The sequence below is a fragment of the Cynocephalus volans genome, chromosome 12 (genome assembly GCF_027409185.1).
Source record: "Cynocephalus volans isolate mCynVol1 chromosome 12, mCynVol1.pri, whole genome shotgun sequence".
Taxonomy (NCBI): Eukaryota; Metazoa; Chordata; class Mammalia; order Dermoptera; family Cynocephalidae; genus Cynocephalus; species Cynocephalus volans.
Genome location: NC_084471.1, coordinates 14,121,043 through 14,130,297, shown reverse-complemented (window position 1 = coordinate 14,130,297; position 9,255 = coordinate 14,121,043). Strand labels below are relative to the sequence as shown.

The 9,255-nt window shown below is 39.3% G+C and overlaps 1 protein-coding gene across 11 annotated transcripts in view; it reads right to left on the bottom strand.

The window, feature by feature from the left end:
- Positions 1-3,400: 3,400 nt before the first annotated feature.
- The window catches only part of RBFOX2 (RNA binding fox-1 homolog 2), a 253,113-nt gene continuing 247,258 nt past the window's right edge, over positions 3,401-9,255 (bottom strand). For all 11 annotated transcript variants that reach the window (XM_063074843.1, XM_063074851.1, XM_063074853.1 and 8 more), the window contains 3 exons: positions 5,975-6,063; positions 5,432-5,504; positions 3,401-3,750 (listed from right to left, as the gene is read on the bottom strand). In XM_063074843.1, the coding sequence (XP_062930913.1) occupies positions 3,706-3,750; positions 5,432-5,504; positions 5,975-6,063 (207 nt within the window). In that variant the 3' untranslated portion in view covers positions 3,401-3,705. The remainder of the gene's footprint in view (positions 3,751-5,431; positions 5,505-5,974; positions 6,064-9,255) is intronic.

The window sequence follows — 9,255 nt, the reverse complement described above, 5'->3', positions numbered from 1 at the left end:
GAGGGGAAAATCTGCAATTCTGCAAATGTAACTGTGCTAGAGGGTTGCAAGCAGCAGAGAACCAGCTGGACTTGACAAAAGGGGAAGGTTCATCAGTTTCCCCTTTTCCCTCCTTAAATGTCTAAGTGCTTTCCAGACTGTTCCTTGGTTGGCCTTGTTCTCCTGCCAGAGGGAAGAGGGGTTTATCATGCCCTTCTTGCATATTCTTGGGGTTGCTTCCATCTCTATTTCACACCTCCCTTGAATCTGGAAGCTACATGGCTAGACATAGGATGGTGGTGATTAGCTGACTTACCTGCTGCTTTTCTAGTAAAGCGTAACTTAAACTAAGAGCAGTTCAGCCCCTGAGGAGTCACATATTGAGGAAAAGCTGCTATCATTGATTTCTATTCACTAGGTCTCCACTAGCTCCCCTTAAACTAAGAGTTGAGCCCCAGTCCACTTTTTTTCAAGGAAAAAAGAAAGTTGGCTCAATTCAGACTGTGGGTGTTGGAGGATGCTAGTGATAGCAGGTTTTGTTAAACCCGAGAGCCTTAAAAATGATGAATCACAATGGCTGATCTGAGTTAGCAGGAGCTGAACTAAGTAACACAAGGAATTCTGGAAAAGACCTAAGGGCAGCTCTCTGGGCTGAAAGAGGAATTTTCAGATAAAAGTTTTTACTAGAGACCTCCTTAGCCTAGCTTCTAAGAGTAAGATTCTTAGTAGAGAAAGTCCAGGACATGAACTACAGTAAAGCTGGGAAAAAAAAAAAAAAAATCATTTATGTACTGTGATTCAGCATCAATAAGTTTTTTGGAATTATCAACCAGCATCCTCTAACAAACTCACAAAATGCCCAACTCCTCTGACTCTTGTTTCTTAATCCAATGAGAACTGGAGTCAGGAACATACAAGCATTGCTGCTTTGAGGAACCTGCCTCTAATGAAGTTGACTGTACTGAGTCTCAAAGTTCGAAAGCTGATGGGGAGGTTGATACTGTGAAATCTAGATGCTTATGAGAGCCCCAATTCTCAGTGCTGACACTGAAAACCAAAGACCCTTTCATAAAGAGCAGAACTCCATGTAGTCTTTCTAAGAAAAGGAAGCTGGAGAAAGCAATATTCAAAACCACCCCCAGAAATGCAGCAGAAACCCACTGGAAAAACAGAGCTTGCCTTTGGAGGCCTCAGCCAGAACCAGCTGAACTGAAATGCACAAAAGGTACCTCAAGCTCAAGCTTCTGCCTCTTTAAAAAGGGCTGTGGGAGTGCCTTCTCTACTTTTCCCATCATCCTATCTCTTTCTAGGAAAAAAGGAGAGAAAAATCCTTAAACGCATACCCCCCTGTTCTCCCCCGCTATGGATACAACCATTCAGAACTTGGCCTAATCTCCACTGAGTAAGTGGCTTGCCATTTTGTGAGAATGGCCCTTATTTGAACATGACCCAAAATTTCTCTCAGTTTCTTTAGTCAGAAAAGTTCTCCCTTAAAACAAAAGCAAAAGAAATAAAGAAAAATCCTCCCTGCCCCCATTCCCTAGAACTGTGAAAGCCCCACATCCCATTCTCCCTTCCTCTAACTAAAATATTTATATACATACAACAAAAATTGTCTTAACAGCAACAAACCAAACTTTGGCTTGGGGGCAGGGCAGGGGGAGGACCCTTAAAAAATGGCCAACGGACTGGGCAGTTTGGTGTCTATGTATTCCTCCCCAAAATCAATACTAATTGCACTGAGGCCTCTAGCTTCCTTGACATCTCCCCTAGTTTCAGGCACAGCCTCTCTCCCAGTTATCAGGGAAGAGACGACTCTGAAGCGGGGAGAAGATATGTATTATCCATGACAGGCCAGTGCCCTACCAGATACATCACTCTGCTTACAAAGAATGCTTGATGCTGTCATATGTCAGTTATTTTAATTCAGGGACATGAATTAGTTATCAGTCAAGAACACATGTGGAGGCAGGAATAAAAAACAAACCAAAAACAAACCCATAACAAACCAGAAGCTCCATGTCTCTGAATTACTCCCTTTAGCAGCTATCCCTTGGGTGAGAGGTCACCCTAGTACCAATGTGAATAGACCAGGGAGCCAAACAGACCGTGCTTTTCTATTTTCTAATGCCTTCAATTTGGAAATGCTGTACGATGCTTGTCTTTATCAGTTATATCTAATAGCAAGAAGAGAAACACTTTCTCCTCTACCTTGATAATACATAAAATTGAAGCCAGATAGCAATAGCAGTGACTCAGTGCCATGGCCACCATCTGACTCTGGCAATATATAAGATCCTTGCCATTTCAGACCCTACTTCCAGTATGGGAGGGGAGCAACCTCACGGGCTCCGTATTTTATGTCCTGTAGTGTTAATGCACACCAAGTGGTCTGGGTGCTCGGCTGGGTGTCTTTGGAGGATAATGAGAAGCTGGGTGGAATAGCCATGAGGGCTCCAGACTGGGGATAGAGAGAAATGACTCATAAAGGCTCTGGAAGATGAAAATTCCTATGGCTTTGGAGCAAATACAAAGTGCCTCTGCCTGCCCTTACATGTCCCAATCACCAAAACTTCCAGAGACAGCTGACCTAGGACCTGTGGCTTTATCTTCTCCCAAAAGAGTACTATATTTTTTACACTTTGTTTGTACTGACTTTCTAATGCAAGAAAATGATAAGGATCTTCAAATATTACTTTTCTCTTCCTCACCCTTTTTAATGGTTCTCAACAATTTGTACTTCTGATCCTTAAGCTGTGCCCAGATATGTGGGGGAAATCTGGCCACTGGCTATTCATTCTTCTGTCCTTGGGTCCTAAATACCTCAATCTCGAGGACATAAGAGCAGAGTGGTAATAAAAGAATAGATGAGCTAAGCTGGGTTCAATTAAAGGGAAAGGAGCCCAGCAGTAATGCTAGCATTACAGGAAAGAAAAGATATCTTTTTCATACTCCAGAGTTTATTCTGAGATTGGTTTCCTAATGAGGTGTATATTATCCACAGTCTGAGAGCATGTTTGGAAATATCAATACTGTAATTCCAAAAACTATGCCAACTGTCTCAGGCTGTGTGTGTAAGATGATTGTAAAAAGAATGGAGAAGACAGGAGGGTGGAGGAGAGGAAAGCATCTTTTTAATTCTCCTGCTCTGCAAGCACAAATCCTATCAATCAGCATGTGGATTCCAGCCACAGCCAATCAGAACTGCCTGCCAAAGACTAGAAACTCAGAAGACTAGAAGAATATCCTGTTGCAGAAACATCTCTTCCACCTCTGCTTTTCCTCCAGCCATTCAGCACCAAATGCACTTTGGTAATTCTGTCTGCTGATTTCTGATCAGATGTTTTTATCAGCTCCTAATGTCTCTCCTTCCTCATTAACTGCCTCTTCCATGATTGATAGAATAAGCTAAGCACGGACATACAGACATGGAAATGCATTTTTTTTTTTTTTACCACAGTTAAAAAAAGAAAAAAGAAAAAAAAAAGAAAAAATGCACAATCTTTGGAACAAAAGAATTAAAGGCAGAAATTTAAAGGAAAAATACATATTCAAAGAACATAGTGAGGTATAAAAAAGTATTCTCTCTTTTTTTGTGTTTTTCTTTTTTTTGTTTGTTTGTTTTTCCTCTTCATCTTGCTATAGAGTTCCTCTACTAGTAAATATTGCAATAGCCAGGCCTCATGAACTGGGGGGCTGTCCCATTTGCAGGGGTCTCACGTCACTTCAGTAGGGGGCAAATCGGCTGTAGCCACCTCGGTATAAACTCGCCTGCAGTAATTAAAGACATAAACATAATTAAAAGGTTGATGAGAGAAGCATTAAAAATGAAGAAAAGTATCCTGAGAAGGGATTTGGAAAAATAGCTTCCTTTGAAGCCTCAAAGCAACTGATCAGATGCCTTGTGCAGGGAAGTCAGGAGATGAGCTTCTGCCTCTGCCTCTAAGGTGCGCACACATTACATTAATGTATTCTAATGTAAAAATACATTTACTGCTGACTTGATGTTCTCAAGGAGAGTATGATGATGATTAATTGCATTACTTACATGAATTAGCACAGAAGGGAAACAATACAGTGTAAAACTAGTTCTACAAATAGTTTGAATTCTAAGAACATGGGTCTTCATTTACCTTGATACATCATTACAATCCTGACCATTTACCTTGATACATCATTACAATCCTGCTGACTTCCTCTTCTCACACATTATCTGTCAGTGGTACCCATGTTACTTCTGAGGACTACCTTTGGCATGTGTGGTCACATCCCGTGTTTGAGATGGTGCTACATTTAAATCTGAGTCAATCTTTCAACTAATAAATCTATTTCCTCTATAATCTATAAAATACGCCAACTGGTTGTTTCTTGACGTATTCAAATTTATACCTACAGCAGGGGTTTTAACTAGGCTTTACTCTTTGAATTAGAAGTTCCCCAGGAATGTACTGTATCTTTACCTGGATGTTCCTTTAATATAGAACTTACATCATTCTGGCACTAAATAAAACCTCAGGAACTTCCACCACTGTCTCTATATTGTCTCTGCCTCAATTCTAAACATACATTCCCTCAGGACCCTATTACCTCCTTCCACAAGTCTTCATCAGTAGAAGTTTAGTGTCAGAAATGACTGACTTTCATATTCCTCTAAGTCTTAAACTTTATACCTCATTCTGTCTCCCTCTCACACAATTTTGCCTATGTTCAGAAGCAGGTGCCCAGTTGTGTTTTGGATTAGAGAGAATGCCTGGCATTAGAAGGTGCCATTGTGGGGACAGCCTGTCTTTGTTATAGTCAGTGAGTCCCAATCACCGGAACTGGAAGCATCCAAGCCAACAAAAGAACACTGCAGTGAGGATTTCGGTTAGATTTTGGGGATTATACCAGATGAGGTGTATGGACTTTTTCTATACTTTCATGAAAACACTATATTTTGTCATAACTGTTATCAATAAAATAGCCTCATAAAGTGTTCACTTGGCGATGTCTATTACTATCTACCAGAAGGCTTAAGAACAGCAGAGATATCCTTTGGCATTTGAAACTTATACACATTCAGTTTTTTGAAAAGCTTACTGTGAAAACTAGAGAGCCTTATGCTTCCACATCTTTGCCAACACCCATTAATAAAACCATGTCGCAAGTATGCACCCAACTTTTGATGTATTTACAAAACATCAACCTGTTCCCTTATTATCTCCCAAATGATGCCATTACTAAGGGCAGACTGTCACTAGTCATTCCTTTCTGCTGCCCCTAACTAGGCTATGTGTCTCACACTGTGACACACAGAGAAAGAGGTGACATGAAATTTCTAGATAGACCTATGTGGCTTTAATACTTTAGCAATGGATGAAAGCCTGAATTTATTACCTCCCGAGCTCTTTTGTAGTCTGTAGGTAAAAGTTAGAAGAAATAAAATGGTTTTTAAAAAGGTACATATACTTACCACAGCGCCAACTCCATAGCTAGCGGCAGGGGCAAGGGCATGGTAGGGGTCGGCTGTATACACCCTGCCATAACTGGAAAGAAGAAACACAGTCAGAGAGTAAAGGAAAGATTGTGATCTAAAAAAATTAAAGAGGTCACTGTGCTAAAGACTTGTGAATTGTAGTCTTGGACTGTTGTCAGGAAACCAGCAGAATAAAAAAACCCTTTCATTTCTACTCCTAAATGCGTACCTCTGAAAAATTCTGAAGCATTTCTATAAACAAAAAAGCAGGCAGCTGGAGATGAGGAAGAGTGAGACTGCAGTCAAAGCCAAAGAAGAGACAAGAATAAGGGAGAGGGAGTGGAAGAAGGAGCCAGTGCCTTGTGCTCTGGGCAGGACTGAGGCCATGAAGAACAGGCCTGCAAAAGAGCCAGGTTGTCAGGAAGCCCGATGTGCTAAGTGCTGTTTTGGAAGCAGTGAAGGAAGGACAAGCGGGTGCCATTTTGAGATGGTACAGTGCGCATGGCATCCCCAAGTCTGCCTCTCACTCTCTGTACATACCCGTCGCTGTAAGCTGCTGCAGCGGCTGCAGCAGCTGTGGCTGCGGTTGCAGTAGCAGGCTGTGCATATCTGTAGGCTGCATATCCACCCTACAGGAGAGAAGAGAACTGACTTTACAGATACCTCTCCCCCCGGCGTGGCCAGATAAACACACACCCACCCACACGCAGACATACACACACACAGACACAGGGACAGACAAACACAGACACACAGATGGGAAGAAAATGTTTCAAACTGCATCAGTCTACATGTTATTTCTCTAACAGAAAATTAAGATCCACCCAATGTAGGTACCTGCTTTCCAATTTGTGATAGTAATAATAAAAAAAGAAAAAAAAACTATATTGGTAGTACCTGTTGAATTTAAAAATGGAGATATGATTTTTGATCTGTCTTGCTTTACAGTCTTTGTTGGAACTTTCAATAGAGAAAATATCCACAAGTTGGGAGAACTCTATTTGACTGACAAGAAATGTAAATTAGAGTTTAAAACATATTAAATTTATATGTTAGTTCAGATTCTTTGATGCATACTCAGACTGATTCATTACTAAGAGACTATAGCACACAGAATAATATAGAGTTCTGCTCCATACAGCCTAAGGGAAAAACAATGTAGATCAGGAGTCAGCAAACTTTGGCCTATGAGCCAATACTGTACAGCTTGCTACCTGTTTTTTTCAAAGTACTCGTGACAGAGACGTATGGCCTACAAAGCCAAAAATATTTATCACTTGGCTCTTCACAGAACAAATTTGCCAACTACCATCTGCATTTCAGACTCAGGCAAATCAGATTACAAATGACTGAGGATCCTTTGACTGTATTCACATTTATCAGGAGCCCCACCCCCAGCATCTAACTGCATCCTTTCCTACAAGACTGTGAGATTCTTACACACTAATCTCATAGCAGGCTATGGAGCTTTTCTTCGAATGGTTCAAATATCCTCTCAATCCTAAAGAGTTTCAAACCACTGCATCCTGAGCTATTTCACCTCAGTTTAGATGAACCAAATACTCAAAAGGTTTTCACTATCAAGGTGAACTGTATGTACTCCTGCAGAGTGTATTTCAAAGATAATCACAACAGCAAATGCCACACAGACAGGCTACTTTAAAAAGTGGCAAGCCTTTTCTTTTTCTTTATCCTTCCAGAATTCATCTATTTAAACTAAACCTAGTTCAGATGTGAATTTTTATTACTGCCCTTTCACTACCAAAAGTAACTACGTTCACCTGTTCCATTTGGACACCACTTTAGCATGAACAATAGCAAAAACATTGTTTCTATAGATTATGTCCATTTCTCACAGACATCTGAAGCTTTCTGCCCTATGCTTTCTACTTCTTATTCCTTCGAATGTTTAATTTTTGCTAAATATACAAAGAAATTCCAAATTTACTTCTGTATCATTTCTTAGGATTGAAAACACTCTAATTTTCTAATAGGACCCTGCTCTTATTAGTCATCTTACACGGCAGCTTCTAGGTTGCTTCTTTTATTTCTGTTAAGCCTTGTTTTGGAAATACCTATAATTTCCTATGGGCTTCTAAAGCTTTTTCCTTCTTTCTTATATATTTTATGCTTTCTCTAACTGAAAAAATAGTATTGTGAGGGAAAATTTACTCTTGTTCTTCAAGTATATGCTGCCTGAAGTCATCAGAAATAGCTTCAGATGTATGTTTAAAAAATCCCTGACTGGCTTTCAGTGGTTATGTATTATTCCTTCTTCGTTCGTCAAGTGAGTGACTTAAAAAAGTAAACATTTCCTTCTCAATTACAAATTCTTCTACAGATATTCATATAAGTAAGAGGATTCTAATTAATATCACCAGGCACTGGCAAGGAAATGGCAATGAGCGGCAGGAAGCACCCTCAGGGGCTGTCTGTGATCAACAGGGTTCCTTGGAATTCTAGCCAGGTCTATGGGGATGGGCAGGCCAGACTGAGCTAAACTGCATCCCCACAACATATATTTAACTAACTAAAGTATTTCTTTACTTTTCTTTTAAGCTTCTAAAGAGGAAATGGGGCAGTAAAAGCATTTTTTAGACAAAGCAAAAGTTAATCATTATAGTTGAAATTTTAAGCTTTAAGTGAACCCTAAAGGCTCAATTTTTATTATGACTTAGAGATGGTTCCATTAGCTTAAAATTAAAGTTTGCTAGTGTGAAGTCTATAGTAGGGCTATCTTTAGTAAAACTTCTTTGTAAATAAGGATATTGCAGCATTATATGGTTTGTCTCCTTAGTATTTCTTCAAACACCGAAATCATCTTTAAAAATTTTAAAAGTTAAGGTAATGAACTTTTAATGAAAGCAGTTAAAGGCCAATTCCTGTTTACATAAGTAAAACATTTAAAAACTGAAGTCCTATTTCATATGGCAGAGGTACACATTCTCATTAAGGAATTCTGGGGCTCAAAAAATACTCATGTGAGGGTAGGTTTCAGACCTGACTCTCAGAAGTCTAAGTGGAGATACTGGGGTTACAATCTCTGCAGATTCTATCAAATCATGGCTTTGAGCTGCATTCCACTAATTCTGGAAAAAAGAGGTTCTAAGTGAGGTTACTTACAGAACCATTTTGCTTGCCTCACTTTCATTGGCCTATAAGAGGCATCGGAACCTCAGTGGTTTAGGAGCAATTTTACTACAAACCAAAACAATTCAACAGACTGTGGGACAGAATCTTCCTTGTAATCCAGAAGGAAATGGAGAGAATCTACCTGCAGCAGTTTCCTTCTTTTATAAGTGAACTCTGACTTTGGAGTTTAAACTTGATGAGGTTCTCTGTTATTCAAGTTCAGGAAAACAGAACAGGGATGCAAATATTTTATTAACAAAAAGCTTGAAAAGACTATCAGCATTAATAAAAACTACATTAACAGTTTTTCTTAAGCAGGTAATATTTCAGCATGGCTACTCTCCTAATTATTTTATGACAATGGTGTTATAGAGAGGCCCTTTAAAGGGGAGTTATGTTTAGGATGGATAGGTAATATCCTACTAAATTAACTGGGCAATTTTACAGTGACTATCCAAAAATTAGAAAAATTAAAATTGCTTGTCATGGATTTATTACTCTTGGATATATTCTTACTCCAAAGTATTTTTGCTGCTAAATTAGTTATTCAACAAAATATATCACAAAATGTAAGAAAACGAAAATTCAGATATATTTATTTCTATTTTGGACTTTGGAATGCATAAAGATTCCAGGCTGAGAAACTGTTTGCTCAACTTTCACATCTATTAGCAAATCTGAAAGCTTTT